We start from the raw sequence: 23116 nt of genomic DNA, 5'->3' as shown, positions 1-23116 counted from the left end.
ATTAAATCACACTCTGTGCTGTGACTCCCCCTCCCCCCATCCTCTTCTCTTCAAGAGATGCCAGCTAACGCCAGAGAAGAGAGGGAGAGGTCCTCTGTAACCAAAGTTGTGCCTCACATTACAGTTTCCCCCGGAACCACCTGCCTCGCCGTCCCAAAGTTCAACCAAAGACACTACGAACACCTGCCCCCCTCCCAGCTCAACTATGACCACACAGCCAATCACATTGCAGACAGCCACCTGGAGAACCTGCTGGGAAGCCCCCTAGGCCGAGGGGGCGAGGTCGCCCTTCTCAAGATGGCTGCCGAGGAAGCAGGGGAGGGGGAGGAGAGGGGTGATGGACCTGAGGGCTACCCCAGCACCAATCACCACCACCACCACCCTCACCAACACCAACACCCCCACCAGGACAAACTTCTCCCCAACAGGGACCTGATGGAAACGCCAACGCCTCTATCTGCCATCCACCCCATCAACGCCAAAGTGTCATCCGTGGCCGAGGCGCAGGGGATGGTCGGCATGACGTTCAGCGAGTCGCCGTGGGAGACGATGGAATGGCTGGACCTGACGCCCCCAAGCTCGGCTACGGGGTTCAACTCCGTCCCGGCCGCCGGGCCAAGCATTTTCAACACAGAGTTCCTGGATGTCACAGACATCAACCTGAATACAGCCATGGACCTTCATCTAGAGCACTGGTGAAACACCAGAGACTGGCTATGGAGCAGCTAGCCACTATCAGCTATCCACTAGCTGGCTAGGTACCTACAAAAAAAAAACACACTAGACGACTAGCTAGCTACTCGCTAGCTACCTAGAAAACACGAGACTATAGTGTCTAGCTAGCTCCCCAAAAGACAAAGGAGACTAGCTAGCAACTAGCATCCAGCTAGCAAAAAAATTGCTGGGTTAGATACTGACCAGAGACACTGACCAGCAACTAAAAACACACAGCAGGAGACCAGCTGAAGATTTCACACCAAATTCGCCTTGGTCCCAACACCGGTTCCAGAAAACCTTACAATGGAATTTTAAGTGCAACGATTTACCAAAGAACACAAGCAGAATCACACAGAAATGCCATATAGTTTGTTGATAACGAGCATTGAAACATTTTTTTTTTTTTTACATGATCTTTATCATCTTGGACAATGATGCGCACAACTACCGAAGCAGTATGACTCTGGATAGATCCATGACGGATGTTCATTAAATGAATGCTATGGATGAAAAAAATATTCCAACGTTGCCTTATGAGAAGTCTATAGGATTTATGCAAGTAGTTTCTTACAGTTGTAAGTGCTATGCCGCCTAGACTTGAAGACACATATTTCGACAATCAATGTATTATTTGTGAAGAGAGTGTCTATGTTTGTATTACTGGAAACCAAAAGAAGACAAGCTTAATTGGATGAAATCGAATGCCAAATTTGTAAATATTATATGGTTACTGACAGAGGCAAGTTTAGGTCTGCATAATTGTCAGTGGTGTGGGAGAGAACACTTTAGAAACTATCACAAAGTCAAATGTATCATTTTAGTATGTAGTTTGATATTTTCAATGTAAATGTTTAAAATCTCACATTTTGCGCCTTGATTATTAGCCTAGAAGATTGTCACACTTTGCTTAAGCCTAGAATTTATTTGCAGGGAAAGCATTTAGTTTGCCATTTCATGCAAGTGCTCGCGTAGGTTTCTTCTCACGCTGAACTGGTATATTTATTCACAATATTATATTAAGATGAATACTTAGCTTTAGTCTGAAAACCCATTTGTCAGAGTTTTTCGATAAAAGGGGCAGTGTCTTCAGATGCAGTAATGCATATGGATTGTAGGAAGAGACAGCAATATTTCACTCAGTTTGTGCCTTAAACACTTCACAATAAGAATCTCTTGGCATTTCAAAAATTAAGCATTTCCTGACTATGTCCCCTCACACCAAACAATGTAGCCATTACTTGGGCCACACAAAGCATTTACAATAATTCAAGACCTGGTACTCTACAGTGCATGGTTCACCACTTTTATCACACTGCTTTGATAAATCATATTACATTTTTAGTGCAAGGCTCCAGCTTTTTAGTCACAGCCAGGAAGTCTGAAGTATGGCAAGAAAATCAGTCTAAATTTCATCTCTATTTTTTTTTCTTTTTTCGTTATCTACAATAAATGGTTTTGTATTTGAGCTTTGGAAAATTCACCAGTTTATATATTAGTGAGCATCACTTAGTTATTTATTTTTTCATTTTTTATTTTATTTATACGTTGATAGAGTATATTTATTTTTGACATTCCTTTATGATAAAAATGGGATTCTTGATTTACAAACTCGTATGCCGCGGTTTTGATCTTGCATTGTTCTTCCCAAAACGTTGAAGAAAGATGCCTGTTTGAAATGGTATATGAATTGAACCAAATCATCTACAAAGAAAATTATATTTTCTAAAAACAGTGTTGTCAGTTTTCCATGGAGAACCAACATGATATAAAAAGTACTGCATATATGCAGAGTAAATATCCATTCTTACCAGCACTTGTGAATATCAAAATGTAATATATACAGAGTTTTGACTATCCTGTGAATCTAGCAGAGAATAATCCATGTTCAATATGTTACATAAAGTATGTGTAACCTTTCTACAAACGTGGTTCTAAAGCCACCATTACACGCTGCAGAGGTTTGGGGTAGGATCTGTACAATGATTTTTGAATCCGGAAGGAAAAACATGTTGAAAATACAAGTTTACTGAAATGTATTCATGAAAACTGTGAATATAGCTAAAATAACTACCCATCTGCAATAGATGTATATGACGTCTATGGCTAAACTAAATGGGACCGTTCTTGTAAGGACACAAATTGAGAAGTTAGAACAAGTAAGCATAACTATGGGTATGATTTTAATCATGTGACTACCAGATTGACTGAGATTTTGTGATGACACTGAAATGGGGAAGAACTTTCAAAACATTAACTCAGACTTAGTCGAGCCATCTGTCAGATTCGGTTCAGTATTATTGTTATTTTGACCAAAGTGGGGTCATTTCCCTCAAATGCTCTTTAAAAATGTGTTTTAAGTAGAAGACCCTTATTCTCTGTTACTTCTGAAGTAAGCCGTGGCACCCTTGTGTATAGGTTTTCTGTGGTTGCAACCACCCATGTTGTCACCCCAGATGAGTCAAGCCATGCGTTTTTTTTTTACATACATACATACCAACCACACACATGTATACAAAACATGAACACCTACTCTTTCCCTGACAGACTGACCAGGTGAATCCAGGTGGAAGATATGATCCCTTATATATGTCACTTGTTCAGTGTAGATGAAGGGAAGAAAACAGGTGAAGCCCTGAGACATGGATTGTGTGTGTGTGCCATTCATAAGGGGAATGGGCAAGACAAAAGATTTAAGTGCCTTTGAATGGGGTATGTGCCAGGCGCACCGGTTTGTGTCAAGAACTGCAACCACGCTGGGTTTTTCACACTCAACAGTCTCCCATGTGTATCAAGAATGGTCCACCACCCAAAGGACATCCAGCCAACTTGACACAACTGTGATAAGCATTGGAGTCAACATCCCTGTGAAACACTTGACACCTTGTAAAAGCAAATAACCAATACAAGCACAGAAGACAATACATGCTCCCTATGTCCTCACTCGGCCATTGAGCATTTCCAACATTGATGCCAGGTAATGTGCCCCTACAGCAGCTTTACCTAATGTCGAGGGGTGAGTTTCCTTTCTCTCTTTTTTTTTTTAAATCAACATTTTACATCTGACAAAAAGCTTCCTTATTGCTTGGCCACTGAACAGCTTTACCATGTAAACCAATGTGTCCACACCACTGCATTGTTGTAGAAGAGAAAGCAATAAACTGAAACACCAATAATCAACGTTTCTATGTTGTACCTTTGTCTATGATGACAGACAGATCACCCAGGTTCACAATACAGCATTTTGTATTTCCTCATTGTGAACTTTATTTTTTTTTATACCCTTGATAAAGATACAATATAATACTCATTGCCATTTATCTTCTTATAATCTAATATCAACATTCTAATAAATTGCAATTTATACATGTACTCCTCCATAATATATTCACCAAGTAGCCATAAGTGTTCCACATCCACAGAACACATGGGTGGACCAGCAATTAAATCTTCTCACCCACCCTTTAGTTGAAAATAGCATATGCTTCTCCAGAGGGATGGAACATTTGGAACAACGCAGATAGAAATGGAATGAATAAAGCCGACTCAATCCCATGCGCCACACAACAGGGAATCAGATCGGGTCTATGTAGTACTTTTCTATCTGAATGTTCTGTAACGTTCCATGTTCCTGGATCAGCTGCATATGTAAGCAAAATGTCTGTACTGACCCGACATATTTCCAAGGGGGCAACTTCATGAAGCACAATCAATGAGATAGCCAGCTACCTTTTCTAAACGTTCAGGAACAACTGTGGACTTCTCGAGTTCCTTGGAGTTACATCTGAAAGTTTGTCAAAGTTATCTGGCAAAGACATTGACCATCCTTGGTGAAGCACATCCCAGGTTGGTCGTCATTTAACATGCCGAACGCCCTCCTCAACGCCACATACACACGACAGGTTCAATAGCTAGCTAACTCCACTGGGTCTTTGTTTTGGCTTCGTTACATTACGACACACTGAACGTGGCTTTCTGAGCAAACATAAAGAGTACACTGTTGAGGTGCGCCCTACGCGATGCCCAAGGGGCGGCGAGGGAAACAGAACATTCCATCTCGAGCCAGGCTCGAGTATTATTCCGAGCCACTGAAGAACATGCCGACTGATCGATTATTGGCTGATCTTACAGCTCTATGATCAGGAGGGATGGGCAGATGGATTGTACAGTGCTGTGGTATAACATGGGAGTTAGGATCTCTTCTCCACAGACCGATGCAGCACAGGCCTGGTCAGGCAATCAATGTATATCTGGCATGTTCAACTTGTGATGCCTTGCAAAGTGGCAGGTTATGCAGCTCGTGACCATGCAGATCAGACCATCGCGACTGGCTGTAAATCCGTCCACTTGGCAACGTGTAGCAGGTTGAGAACAACGTAACTGCTCCAGCAAACTTTGCTGTGTGCGTCCGCACTACTAACTACTGAACAGAACTGGTGTATAATAGCAGACTATTTTGAGATGTACACACAGATATACAATTGTGGACAAAAGTCTTACAATCCTACTGTAAATTTTACATTTTGCAGAGAGTGGAACAACATTTAGTTTTTTTTCCGTTAATTATGCGATGACAGAACAGTCATACTGTAAATTGCATATTAAGAAAATAAAGCCACGTTAACACCATCGATTTGTGTTTCAAACTTTTGCATCATCAAACCCATTCATTTACAATGAGTGTAGGTGACCATAACGTACTGTGTGACACGTGCGTCTCACTTAGACAAGTCTGTCTGCATACATCTGTACATTTTCTGACGACAGAAGTGAGCACACAAACAGTCCATCACATACAATCCAAATATAATACTATTTTGTTCATGTTATGAGCATCACTTTCCAACATGTTTATTTGGTAACTTCTGTATTCGTTTACATCGATTTTCAAGTATGTGTGTGTGCGTAAATATATAGTACCAGTAAAAGTAGAGACACTTAAAATACATTCCAGGTGACTACCTCATGAAGTTGGTTGAGAGAATGCCAAGAGTGTGCAAAGCTGTCATCAAGGCAAAGGGTGGTTACATTGAAGAATCTCAAAACAAAAAAACAAAAACAAATGTTTTATTGTTTAACACATTTTTTGGTTACTACATGATTCCATAAGTGTTATTTCATAGTTTGATGTCTTCCCTATTATTCTACCATGTAGAAAATTGTTAAAATAAACAAAACCCTTGGAATGAGTAGGCGTCCAGACTTTTGACTGGTACTAATATATATATTTATATACATACATACATACATACATACATACACACACACACACACACACACCTGTACATATACAGTATATGTACTCTAACCCTTTTTTCTAGCACATAAAAAAAAGATGAACGTCATACATACGTTGAGCCAACTGAATGTCTTCAAGTTTAGCTGTCTGAAGACGGGAGGATAATCTAGATATTTTAATTGACACTGAACAAGCGTGAGTGTGTGTGTGTATTATCGTATTGCACAGGGCGATACGTTTTTTTATATGAAATTGTTCTCGTGTTCTTTGGAACATGGAAACAAACAGATGATACTATTGTAACTCTGTATCTGAGGGCTAAGATGTCATGCGGTGTACTGCCCCCCGGCATGTGTGTTGCGGTGCAAAGTGTCCCCCCCAGTCAGTCCAGGTACATGGGTGAGATGGGGGACGCTGGGATCTGGTCCAGGATGCGACACACGTAGCTGGCCACATCCACACACCTCTCCTCGTACATCAGGATGAACGGGTGTTTCTGGGGGAGATAAAAACATTACCTCAGTCACAAGTTCAATATGGCCACTGAGAAACTACACTGAACAAAAATATAAAATCGCAAGATGTAAGGTGTTGGTCCCATGTTTCATAAGCTGAAATAAAAGATTCCAGAATGTTCCATATGCAAAAAAAATATATATATTTTGCATTCAAGCCTCCGTTTTGGATCTATTCCTTTTTTTGACAGTGTGCGGGTCCATTTCTTCCACTATTCTTATTTTGACTCCTACGCACCTTGAACAGACACTTGTCAGTAGTAAGGAACCTTAAAAGAGCACAGACGGCTTCTGATTATTTCTGAAATGAAAGATCGCAGAAATTTTCCATACACACAAAAAGCTTATTTCTCCCAAATTTTGTGCACAAATTTGTGTACATCCCTGTTAGTGAGCATTTGTCCTTTGCCAAGACAGGCGTGGCATATCAAGAAGCTGTCAGGTGTGGCATATCAAGAAGCTGATTAAACAGCATGACTATTACACAGGTGCACCTTATGCTGGAGACAATAAAAGACCACTAGAATGCGCAGTTTTGTCACACAATACAATAACACAGATGTCTCAAGTTGAGGGAGCATGCAAATGGCATGCTGACTGCAGGAATGTCCAGCAGAGCTGTTGCCAGAGAATTGAATGTTCATTTCTCTAACATAAGCCACCTCCAATGTAATTTTAGAGAATTTGGTAGTACGTCCAACCGGCCTCACAACCGCAGACCACGTGTAACCCTGCCAGCACAGGAACTCCACATCTGGCTTCTTCACCTGCTGGATTGTCTGAGACCAGCTACCCAGACATCTGATGAAACTGTGGGTTTTCAAAACCGAAGGATTTCTGCACAAACTGTCTCAGGGATGCTTATCTGCGTGCTCGTCATCCTCACCAGGGTCTTAACCTGACTGCAGTTCGGAGTTGGACTATATTCCACAGGCCACAATCAAAAGCCAACAACTCTATGTGAAGGAGATGTGTGACGCTACACAAGGCAAATGGTGGTCACACCAGTTACTGACTGGTTTTCTGATCCACACCCCTACTTTTATTTTTAAAGGTATCTGTGACCAATAGATGCATATCTGTATTCCCAGTCATGTGAAATCCATAGATTAGGGCCTAATGACTTTAAAATGTACTGATTTCCTTATATGAACTAACTCAGTAACATCTTTGACATTAGTGCAGGTTGCGTTGATATTTTTGTTCAGTATAGCTCAGGCTTTACAGTTGCCCACATAGCAGACAATACACCGTGAAATCCAAAAGGCATATAACATCCCAAGTCCTACCATAGAAAGACAAACTTACCAGGAGCTCCTTGTACTTTGGCCGTTTTGACTCATCCTTTGTGAGGCTGTAAAAAAAAAAAAAAAAGGGGGGGCAATTATATATACAACAAACAGCAATATACTGCTGTTGGGTAAACAGCACTGTTGCCTTTTCACCATTCTACCAGTAGAGGGCATAAATGAAAAAGCCTCGAGGTGACCGTCATTGTGCAATAGCATATCCAGTGGTAGACTGCTTTCACCAGAGGTGATACTCACCATAAGTTGACAAAGTTGATGAACTTGGGGGAGAACTGCCTGTCTTCAGAGTTGCAGAGCTGGGGCGGCTCGCCCTTCACCACCTGGGTCAGCTGATCAAACACACTATTCCACTTGGGGTAGGGGAACCTGCCGGTGGCAAGCTCGTACTGAAGACACACAAGAAGAAACATGTTATTACTCATTGGCTACCACCACCACCAAGGGTTTAGAATTAGTTAAAAGATGCACTATGCAGAAATAGCTCTGCAATTTCCTGGTTACAAAAATTCTAACGGTTTCAGTTTGTGACAAAAACAAGCTAGTGTAGAGAATCATTGTACCACCTAATACGATGTGAAATATCTATTCCATAAATTGTAACTGATGTACAAAACTGACAGTAAAAGACACAAAAAAGAAACTTAAGGGAAGCATCAAAATAGTGAACATAGAACAGATCCACTGCTTCTCAGACTTCAATGGGAATGAAAGATCTATAACTCACATTTCTATGTGAATTTGGTCGTCGAGGCACCCAAAAAGTTACATATTGCAGCTTTAATAGGTTGATATCAATAAAACTCAACCATGCAGCTAGGCAATAATATATGTTTGGCAATATAGTAAAGCCATTTTTCTCCAGTCCCATTGGTCAGCATCAAATCAATGTAGGAATCATCTGAATGAGATAATTACCAGGGTTATCCCCAAACTCCACACGTCTGATCGGACGTCGTAGCCTTGTCTGGAAGCACTGGGGTCTATCCTCTCCGGCTGGAGGACAAAAACACAACTTAACCAACATTACACTTATATACGATATACTGGGCAATTCAGGAACTGAATCCTAGCGAACATTGTAGTGAGATTTGCACAAACATTCAAGTTACCCAGGCGTCTTACTACCGTACTTAGTATTTGTTTCAAACAATATAAAGAAAGCAGTGCCCATTGTCATGTAAAAATCCTCCCAGCGTGAAATAGTTCCCAATCGTTCTGATTGTGTTGTGATTGTAATGTCATGCTGTAAAACTTCTCTCAGCGTGAAAATGTTTCCAGTTCAATAATTGCACGTGCGTCTCTTTATGTGGATGGCTGAGCTTGTGCGGATGTTTCTCTCACACCCTCCCGTAGTGCCAACGTCTTTGTAATCGCAAAAATGATTGGTCAATGTCAATACTCCTGGCAACCATTGATTGGCAGATGTGTTAAGCAAATGTGCGTGCCCACAGAACAGTTTTTCCCCTAGGTCGAGAAAGGGTGTGAGAGAAACATGTTGCTCAGCCATCCACATAAAGAGACGCACGTGCAATTATTGAACAGGGAACATTTTCACGCTGGGAGACGTTTTACAGCATGACATCACAACACAATCAGAACGATTGGGAACCATTTCACACCGGGATGATTTTTACATGACACCCGTCTCAACCAGACTTACCGCCATGTAGGGTCTGCAGCCTGCGTCTCTGGTCTTGGCTATTGAGTCCACCAGCTGGCCGCTGATGCCAAAGTCACACAGCTTGATGTTACCGTTACGATCCATGAGAATGTTGGAAGGTTTGATGTCTGGGAGAGCACACAAACAAAGGTTTTAAGAGTTCATGCACCAAACATAGCTGTGAGAATCATTTTTACACACATGGCCAAACTGAAAAAGATGTATCTGACAACCAAGACTTACCTCTGTGAATTATTTTCAAGTTTTCTTTTAAGTGGTTCAGTGCTTTAACGGTCTGTAAAAAGAAAAGTAAACATTTTGTTACAATCTACTGTATCTGTGACCAACAACTGCATTCATATAAATATGTTATAAACAGATTATATTTCACAGTAAATATTTTTTTTTAACTCACTGCTAATGTGATTTTGCCTAATATTTCCTCTGGAATGACGTCATCTAACGAACAATATACATATTTGTAGAATTTGTCGAATGAGGTAGACATTAGTTCCATACATATCCAACAGTCGCCCTAAAAAGAAAGAGATTTCATTATTGATCACAAGTATGCTAAACAAATATAATTGAAACAAAACAACGTTTCCAGTCCCGACCCAACATTTGATTATTACTTCTGCCCCAGAACAGAACCTCTCTAATTAGATATTCTAACTGCTCTTATATTCTTCAGGATCGGTGTCCCGTCCACGAGATGGTTGAGCTAACGTAGGCTAATGTGATTAACATGAGGTTGTAAGTAACAAGAACATTTCCCAGGACAGAAAGCTTAAATTCTTGTTAATCAAACTGCACTGTTCAACTTATAGCAGCTATTACATTGAAATAATACCATGCTATTGTTTGAGGAGAGGGCACAATTTTGAACATGAAATGTTATTAATAAACAAATTGGGCACATTTGGGCAGTCTTGATATAACATTTTGAACAGAAATGCAATGTTTCATTAGATCAGTATAAAACGTTGCACATACACTGCTGCCATCTGGTGTCCAAAATCTAAATTGCAACTGGGCTGGAATAATACATTATGGCCTCGCCTTTGCATTTCAAAGATGATGGTCAAAAAAATATATACAAAATAATGTGTTTTTTTGTATTATATTTTACCAGATCTATTGTGTTATATTCTCCTAAATTCCTTTCAAAATTCCACAAACTTGCTTCTGGGCCAGAGCTACAGGCAGTTAGAGTTGGGTATGTCATTTTAGGCGAAAATTGGAGGGGAAAAGGGGCGGATCCTTAAGAGCTCCGTACAACTGTACGATAGAGACAGTCACTACTCCTAATATAGTAAATTCAAAAAAGTATTCAGGCCACTAGTCTTTTTCCACATTTTGTTACATTACAACCTCATTCTAAAATGGATGAAATAGTTTTTCCCCCTCATCAATCTACACATTACTTCATAATGACAGAGCTAAAACAGCTTTATAGATTTTTTTGCAAATGTATTAAAAATAAAAAACTGAAACATCACATTTACATAAGTATTCAGACCCTTCACTCAGTATTTTGTTGAAGCACCTTTGGCAGCGATTACAGCCGTGAGTACTCTTGGGTAAACACATCTGTATTTGGGGAGTTTCTCCCATTCTTCTCTGCAGATCCTCTCAAGCTCTGTCAGGTTAGATGAGAAGCATCGCCTGAAACCTAAGTCCGGGCTCTGGCTGGGCCACTCAAGGACATTCAGAGACTTGTCCCAAAGCCACTCCTGCGTTGTCTTGGCTGTGTGCCTAAGGTCGTTGTTCTGTTGGAAGGTGAACCTCGGCCCCAGTCTGAGGTCCTGAGCGCTCTGGAGCAGGTTTTCATCAAGGTTCTCTCTGTACTTTGCTCTGTTCATCTTTCCCTCAATCCTGACTAGTCTCCCAGTCCCTGAAAAACATTCCCACAGCATGATTCTGCCACCACCATGCTTCACCGCAGGGATGGTGCCAGGTTTCCTCCAGACGTGAGACTTGGCATTCTGTCCAAAGAGTTCAATCTTGGTTTCATCAGACCAGAAAATCTAATCATGGTCAGAGTCCTTTAGGTGCCTTTTGGCAAACTCCAAGCGGGCTGTCATGTGCCTTTTACTGAGGAATGGCTTCAGTCTGGCCACTCTACCATAAAGGCCTGATTGGTGGAGTGCTGCAGAGATGTTGGTCCTTCTGGAAGGTTCTCCCATCTCCACACAGGTACTCTGGAGCTCTGTGACAGTGACCATTGGCTTCTTAGTCACCTCCCTAACCAAGGCCCTTCTCCTCCGATTGCTCAGTTTGGCCAGGCGGCCAGCTTTAGGAAGAGTCTTGGTGGTTCCAAACTTTTTCCATTTAAGAATGACGGGGGCCTCTGTTTTTAGGGAACTTTTTTGGTACTCTTCCCCAGATCTGTGCCTGGACACAGTCCTGTCTCAGAGCTCTACAGACAATTCCTTCAACTTCATGGTTTGGTTTTTGCCTTGACATGTACTGTCAACTGTGGGACCTTATATAGACAGGTGTGTGCCTTTCCACATCACATCCAATCAATTGAATTTACCACAGGTGGACTCCAATCAAGTTGAAAAGACAGCTCAATGATGATCAATGGAAACAGGATGTACGAGCTCAATTTCGAGTCTCAGAGCAAAGGGTCTGAATACTTATGTAAATAAGGTATCTGTTTTTTATTTTCAATTTGCAAAAATGTAAAAATCTGTTTTCACTTTGTCATTATGGGGTATTGTCTGTAGATTGATGAGGGATTTTTTAAAATTTTAAATTCAGAATAAGGCTGTAACAGGGCCTCCCGAGTGGCGCAGCGGTTCAATCCCGTGCTGCATCACAACCGCGCTCTAGAGACTCCTTGTGGCGTGTCATTGTGCGGCTGGCTTCCGGGTTAAGAGGGCGGGTGTTAAAAAGCGCGGTTAGGCGGGTCATGTTTCAGAGGACGCATGAGTCGACCTTCAACTCCCGAGCCCGTTGGGGAGTACCAGTGATGAGACTAGACAGAAAATGGGAAGAAAAAGGGGGTAAAATATATATTTTTTAAAGGCTGTAACGTAACAAAATGTGGAAAAAGGGGTCTGAATACTTTCCGAATTTACCGTATATAATATAACAGTCTCAACTATCTGAAGAGAGTTCCGTAAACTGGGCGATATAGAGGCAGTCACTACAGAGTGCTGAAGCGTGTAGCAAGTAAAACTTCTCCTCGGTTTTAACGCTCACTACCGAGTTCCAAACTGCCCCTGGAAGCAATGTCAGAACAAGAACTGTTCGTCTGGAGCTTCATGAAATGGGTTTCCATTCCGAGCAGCCACCTAAATTCTAAGATCCTGCACAATGCCAAGCGTCGGCTGGAGTGGTTGGACTCCGCCATTGGACTCTGGAGCAGTGGAAAGGCGTTCTCTGGAGTGATGATAACACTTCACCATCTGGCATTCTGACGAATCTGGGTTTGGCGGAAGCCAGTAGAACGCTACCTGCCCCAATACATAGTGCCAACTGTAAAGTTTAGTGGGAGGAATAATAGTCTGGTGCTGATTTACATGATTCGGGCTACGCCCATTAGTTCCAGTGAAGGGAAAATCTTAATGCTTTTGAACATACAGTGAGATTCTAGACGATTCTGTGCTTCCAACTTTTTGGCAACAGTTTGGGGAAGGCACTTTCCTGTTTTAGCATGACAATGGCCCCATGCACAAAGTGAGGTCTATACATAAATGGTTTGTTGAGATCCCGTGTGGAAGAACTTGACTGGCCTGCACAGAGCCCTGACCTCAACCCCATCGAACACCTTTGGGATGAGTTTGAACGCCAACTGCAAACCAGGCCTAGTCACCCCAACACAAGTGCCGACCTCTCTAATGCTCATGGCTGAATGGAAGCACGTTCCTACAGTAACTTTCCAACATCTAGTGGAAAGCCTTCCCAGAAGAGCGGAGGCTGTGATAACAGCAAAGTGTCCACATACGTTTGTATAATATAACAGTCTCACCTCTCTGAAGAGAGCTCCGTAAAACTGGACGATATAGAGACAGTCACTACTCCTCATCACCACGTCTAGATCCATCAGCAGCTGCTTCTGCTCCTTCTCATCCACCGTGGAACGGATCCTCTGAGGGAAACAGTGACAACAACCAAACATGTTCAGCAGAAATAGGGGAAACTATCAACAGCTTAGAGGTCAGTTCATAGGATGTACTAGTCATCACCTGATGAAGACCATTATGGTCAAAACATTGTTGTATTACTAGGTCTAACATAGAATGGTTCCGGAGGAGATGGCTGACGTTTTATGGGCTCCTAACCAATTGTGCCATTGTGTGTGTTTTTTATTTTGTGCATAATGTTTCTGCCACCGTCTCTTATGACCGAAAAGAGCTTCTGGAGATCAGGACACCGATTACTCACCACGTAATGGACGAAGATTCCCTTTAGCGAGTCGGACGCGATTTACTTCAGACACCTGACAAGGCCCAAATCCCCGTCATTCGCAGGAGAAAGAGATAACGGGGACGTAGGTCAGGGTGCCTTGTAAGGATCTGACGGCGAGGGGGTAATCTACCTGTACCATCAGTCCTATTAGCCAAAGTACAATCATTAGATAAACTAGACGAGGTACGACCACGAATATCCGACCAACGGGACATTAAAAACTGTAATATCTTATGTTTCACCGAGTCATGGCTGAACGACGACATGAATAACATACAGTTGGCGGGGTTAACGTTGCATCGGCAAGATAGAACAGCTGCCTCCGGTAAGACAGGGGTGGCGGTCTGTGTATATTTGAAAACAACAGCTGGTGCACAGTCTAATATTAAGGAAGTCTCGCCTGAGGTAGAGTATCTGATTATAAGCTGTAGACCACACTATTTACCAAGAGAGTCGTCATCTATATTTTTCGTAGCTGCCTATTTACCACCAAAAAAACAAAACATACTGGCACTCAATGAGCTGTGGCCGGGGACTTTAATGCAGAGAAACTTAATTGTGCAACCAGAGGAAAAAAACCCTAGACCACATTTACTCCACACACAGAGACGCGTACAAAGCTCTCCCTCGCCCTGCATTTGGCAAATCTGAACATAAATCTATCCGCCTTATTCCCGCTTACAAGCAAAAACTAAAGCAGGAAGCGCCAGTGACTCAGTCAATAAAGAAGTGGTCAGATGACTCAGATGCTAAGCTACAGGACTGTTTTGCTAGCACAGACTGCAATATGTTCCGGGATTCTACCGATGGAATTGAGGAGTACACCACATCAGTCACTGGCTTTACCAATAAGTGCATAGACGACGTTGTCCCCACATTGACTGTACGTACATACCCCAACCAGAAGGCATGGATTAAAGGCAACATCTGCACTTTGCTAAAGGGTAGAGCTGCCACTTTCAAGGAGTGGGACTCTAACCCGAACACTTATAAGAAATCCCGCTATGCCCTCCGACAGATCATCAAACAGGCAAAGCGTCAATAAATGACTAAGATTGAATCGTACTACACCGGCTCTGACGCTAGTCAGATGTGGCAGGGCTTGCAAACGATTACAGACTACAATGGGAAGCAAAGCCGCGAGCTGCACAGTGACAAGCCTACCAGATGAGCTAAATTACTTCTATGCTCGCATCGAGGCAAGCAACACTGAAGCATGCATGAGAGCATCAGCTGTTCCGGGCGACTGTGTGATCACGCTCTCCGAAGCCAACATTCACAAGGTCGCAAGGATAAACGGATTACCAGGACGTGCACTCTGAGCATGCGCAAGTATCTTCACTTACAACCTCTCCCTGTCTGAGTCTAATACCAACATGTCTCAAGCAGACCACCATAGGGCCTGTGCCCAAGGAGACTAAGGTAACCTGCCTTAATGACTACCGACCCGTAGCACTCACATCTATAGCCATGAAGTGCTTTGAAAGGCTGGTCACGGCTCACAATACCATTATCCCAGAAACCCTAGACCCACTACAATTTGTATACCACCCTAACAGATCCACAGACGATGCAATCTCTATTGCACTCCACACAGCCCTTTCCTACTTGAACAAAAGGAACACCTACGTGAGAATGATACTCATTGACAACAGCTCAGTATTGAACACCATAGTGCCCTCAAAGCTCATCACTAAGCTAAAGACCCTGGGACTAAACACCTCCCTCTGCAACTGGATACTCGACTTTCTGACAGGACGTCCCCAGGTGGTAAGGGTAGGTAACAACATCTGCTGTGCTGATCCTCAACACAGGTGCTACTCAGGGGTACGTGCTCCGTCCCCTCCTGTACTCCCTGTTCACTCATGATTGCACGGCCAGGCACAACTACAACACCATCCCTAAGTTTGCCGACGACACAACAGTGGTAGGCCTGATCACGATAGCGTTGAGACAGCCTATAGGGAGGTCGTCAGAGACCTGACCGTGTGGTGCCAGGACAACAACCTCTCCCTCGACGTGATCAAGACAAAGGAGATGATTGTGGACTACAGGAAAAGGAGGACCGAGCACACCCCCATTCTCATTGACGGGGCTGTAGTGGAGCAGTTTGAGAGCTTCAAGTTCCTTGGTATCCACATCACCAACAAACTATCATGGTCCAAACACACCAAGACAGTCGTGAAGAGGGCACGACAACGTCTTATCCCCCTCAGGAGACTGGAAAGTTTTGGCATGGGTCTCAGATCCTCAAAACGTTCTACAGCTGCTGCATCGAGTTGCATCACTGCAACCATCATGGCAACTGCTCTGCCTCCGACCGCACTACAGAGGGTAGTGCGAACAGGCCAGTACATCACTGGGGCCAAGCTTCCTGCCATTCAGGACCTCTATACCAGGCAGTGTCAGAGGAAGGCCCTAAGAATTGTCGAAGACTCCAGCCACCCTAGTCATAGACTGTTCTCTCTGCTACCACAAGGCAAGCGGTACCGGAGCGCAAAGTCTAGGTCCAAAAGGCTTTAACAGCTTCTAATCCCCAAGCCATAAGACTCCTGAACAGCTAATCAAATGGCTACCCAGACTATTTGCATTGCTCCCCCCCCCCGCCCCCCTCTATTACACTGCTGCTTATTTTTTTTACTTAACACTTATTTTTCTTAACTGCATTGTTGGTTAAGGGTTTGTACAATAGCATTTCACTAACGTCTACGCCTGTTGTATTCGGCGCATGTGACAAATACAATTTGATTTGACCAAGAATCAAGACGATATTTTACAAGCTTTCCTAATCATTATGCATCCTCCTTGAGATGGGCACATCTAAACCAAACTGTCACACACAGATCCATGATTTATTTACATGGACAGAGCAATTTACGAGGTGGGTAGACTACAGTATATCAATGTTACTATTCAGCCTGTAATGGCTCAGTCAGTGAGGATGAAAGCAGCTGGTGTGGTCACCTTGACGGCCATGATCTGTCCACTGGGTTTGTGCTGCATCTTGTTGACGGAGCCGTAGGCCCCGCGGCCGATCTCCCCCAGGTCCCTCAGGTCTTCGGCCGTGAAGTCACAGGCATTCTCTGTAGAAATCTTCAGCTTCCCCGACGACTCGATACTGTGTGTCCTCATACGCTCTCTTTAGGGGAGGGAGAGGAAGGAAGGAAGGAAGGAAGGAAGGAAGGAAGGAAGGAAGGAAGGAAGGAAGGAAGGAAGGAATGAAGGAGATAAAAAGAGGGGAAAATGTGGGGAAGGAGGAAGATGGGGTAAAGCAGTGGGAGGATGGGTAAAATAGGAATATAGGAAGATAGAGAGACGAAAGGGAGTGTGTTTGGGGCAGAGAGGGGAAAATACATTATACATACATGAGGAAGTGATAAATAATGCATCAAGTCCCTGAGCCGCTAATCTTATTTGGAGACATTTAGAGGATGCCTCCACCTCGCTCCTATTGCATTCAAGTATCACGTTTTGTCACGAGTACAGTGAAATGCTTAACCTGCAAGCCCCACCCAACAGTGCAGTATTCAATATCCAAAAAGTATAACTCATTTTAAAAAAGCATGAGAAACAAGATATTACTTCTGGGTTATTTCCTCAATAGCAGAGCAGACTGAAGAAGATGCTGACTCATCCTGCACAGACATTTTACTGTATTCTCAGGGCTGAGAATAAGAGTGCTTTAAACCCTGTTTATTCCTGCACACAAACAGTACCCTACAGTGTGTATGAAGATGATATTTCCCTAGAAGAATAAAGCAAACATAAATCACCAAACAGAAATACATAACCTGTATAGAACTTTAAAAAAGTTACTAAACTTCTAATCTAGGTTCTAATCTAGGCCTATCAGGGCTCAACAACCCTTTCGTAACACCCCTCTTACTGACCATTAGATTAGCACTAGGATAAGGGTGTGTTTTGAACCCGCTCTCCACAGCACTTACATGTGTGGGTTCTGGAAGGAGGGGGCAGTTGAAGGTGAGGGATTGAGGGGCAACCTGGTAGCTGGCTTCACTGGAGGGTTGGCGAAGTTCAGCTTCAGGGCTTTACGTTTACCTGGCAGAGAGACAGGAGGAAACAGCCATGTTCGTACACGACACATGCTGGTTCGGGTGAGGAAAAAGGGTGAGCATGTACTGATACGTTGGTGGATGGGACACAGAATAGAAATGATATGGGGTTGTAAGAGAACAGGATGAATGAACATGGAATAAATAGATTTCAAAATATGATGAGATCAGTTCAAACTCGTTCAATAAAACTAGTATGTGAACCCCACTAAATTCATGCTAACTAGGAGAAGTCCCTGAGTAAATTTAGTTTCAGTGTAACTTGAGTGAGAAATTCAGAAAATGAAAGTATCAGTAATGTTTCAGGAGACTGGAAAATAATACACTACATGGCCAAAAGCATGTGGACACCCCTTGAAATTAGTGGATTCTGTTATTTCAACCACACCTGTTGCTGACAGGTGTATAAAACAGAGCAAACAGCCATGCAATCTCCATAGACAAACATTGGCAGTAGAATGGCACATACTGAGGAGCTCAGTAACTTTCAACGTTATACCGTCATAGGATGCCACCTTTCCAACAAGTCGGTTTGTCAAATGTCTGCCCTGCTAGAGCTGACCCAGTCAATTGTAAGTGCTGTTATTGTGAAGTGGAAATGTCTAGGAGCAACAATGGCTTAGCCACAAAGTGGTAGGCCACACAAGCTCACAGGACGGGACCGCGGAGTGCTGACATGCGTAGCACGTAAAACTCGTCTGTCCTTTGTTTCAACACTCACTACCAAGTTCCAAACTGCCTCTGGAAGCAACGTCAGCACAAGAACTGTTCATCTGGAGCTTCAGGAAATGTGTTTCCATGGCCGAGCAGCAGCACACAAGCTTAAGATCACCATGCGCAATGCCAAGCATCGGCTAGAATGGTGTAATGCTCGCCGCCATTGGACTGGAGCAGCGGAAACACCTTCTCGAGTGATGAATCATGCTTCACCAACTGGCAGTCCGATGGAATAATCTTGGTTTGGCGGATGCCAGAAGAACACTACCTGCACGAATGCATATTGCCAACTGTAAAGTTTGGTGTAGAAGGAATTATGGTATGGGGCTATTTTTCATGGTTCGGGCTAGGCCCCTTAGGTCCAGTGAAGGGAAATCTTAACGCTACAACATACAATGACATTCTAGATGATTTTGTGCTTCCAACTTTGTGGCAACAGTTTGGGGAAGGCCCTTTCCTGTTTCAGCATGACAATGACCCTGTGCACAAAGTAAGGTCCATACAGAAATGGTTTGTCGAGATCGGTGTGGAAGAACTTGACTGGCCTGCAGAGAGTCCTGACCTCAACCCCATCCAACACCTTTGGGATGAACTGGAACGCCGACTGCAAACCAACATCAGTGCCCAACCTTACTAATGCTCGTGGCTGAATGGAAGCAAGTCTCTGCAGCAATGTTCCAACATCTAGTGGAAAGCTTTCCCAGAAGAGTGGAGGCATATTATAGCAGTAAAAGGGGGACCAACTCCATATTAATAACCAAGATTTTGGAATGAGATGTTCGACGAGCAGGTGTCCACATACTTTTGGTGTAATTATAGTGTCACTGCCACATGCTCAGAGAGACAGCCTCCCCATACCTTTCAGGCTTGGATTTGCCGGATATTGACAGAACACAAGCACGATGCATTATAAACACAGGCAAAGTGCCCACAAATGCAGGGGCTCCCACTTGCCAGGAAATGCAGACAACACCCCAGTGTCATTACTGAATTACCACTACAAAATTAACCCAACATGAATTGATTGCATTGCAAACCTGCATGCGCTGGGAATCCATTTAAGACATTTCCATAGTTTGTTTAAATTGTGCAGTAGCTACAGTAACAGACTTGTCAAAGAGGAAATGCACCAACACCCTCAAAACATGATATGATGTCCAAACGGGACAGCAAGATATAATCTATTCCATACTAACATAGTCCGTATCTGTTAACTCTTTAAGTGCTAAATGTTTCTATCATGGTCTTTTATCAGCCTATACATAACAGGGAAAAAATACCTGTTAGGTACTCAACTATATGATAATGTTGAAGATGAGATGGGAGCGTGGGGTCTTCTTTGACATACAGAGTAGAGTGACCCACAGGCCCAAATCAGAGGTGCAGTACTAGTGGTCCCATTAACCATTATGCCCAGGTGCAAATGAATCCTCACCCAAACAAAATGCTCCACCGTGGATTAGATTAGTCAACAGAGAACAGTAGACAGATCGCCCCACTACCAGAGAACCACACAGGCTGCATCTCAATAGTCTAGAGTCGCTTCCTCTCCTTGTCTCCTCCCCCACCTACCTTGTATCATATCCTTCACTGCTATGACAACACATACTAGGTGAAAGAGATTTGGTTGATGCCCAACAAATATTTACTGTCAACTGTCCAGTCAGTGCAGATAGAGGAAAGGAGACACTTCAGACTATTGGATGCACCCACAGAGAGAGAGAGGGTTGTTGTGCTATGAGAGAGTGCTAATGCTTACTTTGGGGCACTCCAGACAGGCTTATCTGAAACCCTAAGGTAAAGAAAAGACATTTTACTACATTTTGGCTTCGCGCTCTTTTACTGTAAAACATGGGAGTGTTTTCCAATAGGTTTCGAAAAAAAATTGGCTAATCTGGTTATCCCCGTGATTATGAATTTAGCCTGTTAAATTTAGCAACAGTTGCTGTTCCGCAAGAGTGCAACATAGGCGCAACATGTAGTTGAAGATTAATACATTGATTCTGTGTGATTTACAGGTGGATAGATAGTGAGTTAACAACAGGAAGATCTATGTCATCTGGATGGAAGTCGTCAATCTACTATGACTGCGCAACCCTAGCTTTCAATGGCAAGTGAGGGCTGGTCGTGTTATTTGTGTATTTATGCTACCCTACAAATATTTGGCCATCTAAGATATTGAGCCTCATATTAGGCTACAACAATGAGTTTATTTCAGGAGCTATGGAATGGTGGGAAATCTCTAACCTAGAACCCATACCAGTGAATGGAAACATACAGAATGGGGAACTCAATGAGGAAATCAAAATCCAAAAGGGAAATGGGGACTGAGACAATGGTAAATCATATTCCACTAAGATGAACAGAACATTGCATAAACAACAACCTAGTAATATTCTACTGAAATCCTATAAAAAAATCTATAGTACCTGTTTCATTTTGACATCTCCAGCACGTGTTGATTTCTGAAATGTTTAAAATAAAGCGGAACATTTGGTACAGACATCTACAACGCATGTGTCAAAGTAGGCCTAGATTAATAGCACTAAAACACTGATCACAGACTGCAACATTACACAACAGTGACAATTAAGCAATAAGGCACGAGGGGGTGTGGTATATGGCCAATATACCATGGCTAAGGGCTGTACTTATGCACAATTTAGCACCAAGTGCCTGGATATACCACAGCTAAGTGCTATGTTGGCCATATACCACAAACCCCAGATGTGCCTTATTGCTATTATAAACTGGTTACCAATGTAATTAGAGCAGTATAAAATACATGTTTTGTCATACCCGTTGTATACGGTCTGATATACCAAGGCTGTCAGCCAATCAGCTTACAGGTCTCAAATCACCCAGTTTATAATAAACAATAAAGCACTGACATGTCAATGCCAATTATGTCTCAATATTTCCAAGGGAAAATATACATAGAAACACAAAGTAATTACATTTGTGATCATCTACATGTCAAATTAATTCGCTAACAAAACAGTAGTACATAGCCTATATACGTTTGGTGAAAGAGAACATCAATTTCTCAATCTGGTACTAGGCCCTGTCTTTAGTGGTGGATGCAGCGACTAACTCGACTAAAATCGATTAATGGAAACTCAAATGCAGTGAAACGTCCGTAACTACAATGTAACAATTGTCAGATGGCGCGATCAAGTTTCAATAGTTGTAACATTGTTACAGTACACTGCGCAGAAAATTACAATGTTGCAACAAATGGCCGAGGCGCTACATTTAGCAGCATATAGCTAGCTGCATCTCTTCTATGTAGCTTAGCCTCTCGGGGCAATGGTAGCTAGGCTAACCAAGTCATGTTTTTCAGCAGCTAAATAACTCTGATCAAGTAGAAAATCGACATTTCGGGCATCTGCTCTTACCTTGCATGTTGCTGACGGTGGTCATGTGTTGTGTTTGCGGGTGATGATGGTGCGAGGTGGATCCTGCGATGTTGCTGTTGGAGGTTGTTGAGTTGCTGTTGGAACTGGGAGACGCCATTGTTGTGTTCGATTCCAGCAGCGCTCAGGCTGCAATGCAGGCAGAGTAAACTTCGCCCTCTCTCGCTCCACACGGGACACTGCGCCAGCCGAGCGAACGCAGCACAGCATACGACGGCCACGTCTATAGATGTGCTATGGCACCCGATTCTGCACCATGGACACTCCTGAGTCACGGAAGACGGTGCGTAACAGTTAGGCTACGCCAGATGGGGCGGGGGTTTCCATTGGGCTGGTATAATGGGACACCCAGCAAATACTATATATATATATATATATATATATACTTTTTTATTTAACCAGGCAAGTCAGTTGAGAACAAATTCTTGTTTACAAGATAACCTGTTGTGATGCAGCCTGAATTCGAACCAAGGTGTCTGTAGTGACGCCACTCGGGAGCCCATATTTTTGAGTTGAGTAATCCAGTGGATATGGCTACAGGGAAGGCTATGAACATAATCATTTATTGAATGGGGGTTATGGAGACATTGTAAGGTTGGCCCAGGGCCAGCAGAATATTGTCCTTGTTCAATGCAGTTTCCTATGGGTGTTTGTCTGAAGCTGGTGTGAGGTGTGACAGGTCAGTGGAAAGATCAAATATAGTGTAGCAACCTTAACACAACATCTAGCAACCGTGTCAAGAGGTTTGGACCTCTTGGTGTAATGGTTAAGGTGTTGGATTGACAGTCACATGTCCCAGTCTAGGGCTATACTCCAGATTCACTAGATTGGTGTGAGAAGTGGGATGTATACGTGAGGAACTTGATATGTAGAGAAGCATGGGGACATGCTCTCCTGAAGGAAGGGTAATCTAGCAACCTTAAAGGGAAAATCCACTCTAAAAGTATTTTTTTATTTAAAAAAAATATACATTTCCTTTATTATTGTAACACATTCAGAAGGTAGCCTTGACCGAGGCTAATACAGTCCCAAATGTTTTACATGTCAGCA

The 23116-nt window shown here is 42.9% G+C and overlaps 2 protein-coding genes across 11 annotated transcripts in view; one reads left to right on the top strand and one right to left on the bottom strand.

Moving 5' to 3' along the window:
* myocd (myocardin) overlaps window positions 1-3370 on the top strand; it is a 162954-nt gene extending 159584 nt beyond the window's left edge. For 7 of the 9 annotated variants that reach the window (XM_052478143.1, XM_052478146.1, XM_052478142.1 and 4 more), the window contains one exon: window positions 56-3370. In XM_052478143.1, coding sequence (XP_052334103.1) covers window positions 56-699 — 644 coding nt within the window. In that variant the 3' untranslated portion in view covers window positions 700-3370. The remainder of the gene's footprint in view (window positions 1-55) is intronic. The other 2 variants (XM_052478147.1, XM_052478144.1) reach the window with 1 other exon arrangement.
* Window positions 3371-5549: 2179 nt separating this feature from the next.
* On the bottom strand, window positions 5550-22382 carry map2k4b (mitogen-activated protein kinase kinase 4b). Of its 2 annotated transcripts, XM_035734448.2 has the most exons (13): window positions 22049-22382; window positions 21080-21115; window positions 20410-20442; window positions 17808-17919; window positions 16825-16999; window positions 13421-13540; window positions 9854-9973; window positions 9682-9733; window positions 9439-9566; window positions 8694-8771; window positions 8016-8164; window positions 7777-7822; window positions 5550-6449 (listed from the first exon to the last, which is right to left on the bottom strand). In XM_035734448.2, the coding sequence occupies exons 1-13, from the start codon at window positions 22164-22166 to the stop codon at window positions 6336-6338; spliced, it is 1281 nt and encodes a 426-aa protein (XP_035590341.1). In that variant the 5' UTR covers window positions 22167-22382; the 3' UTR covers window positions 5550-6335. The 2 variants fall into 2 exon arrangements, with proteins under 2 accessions (XP_035590341.1, XP_035590342.1); XM_035734449.2 differs by lacking the exon at window positions 20410-20442.
* Window positions 22383-23116: the final 734 nt, after the last annotated feature.

The sequence above is a fragment of the Oncorhynchus keta genome, chromosome 24, assembly GCF_023373465.1.
Source record: "Oncorhynchus keta strain PuntledgeMale-10-30-2019 chromosome 24, Oket_V2, whole genome shotgun sequence".
In the NCBI taxonomy this organism is placed as follows: Eukaryota; Metazoa; Chordata; class Actinopteri; order Salmoniformes; family Salmonidae; genus Oncorhynchus; species Oncorhynchus keta.
This window is presented reverse-complemented; position numbering and strand designations above follow the sequence as displayed.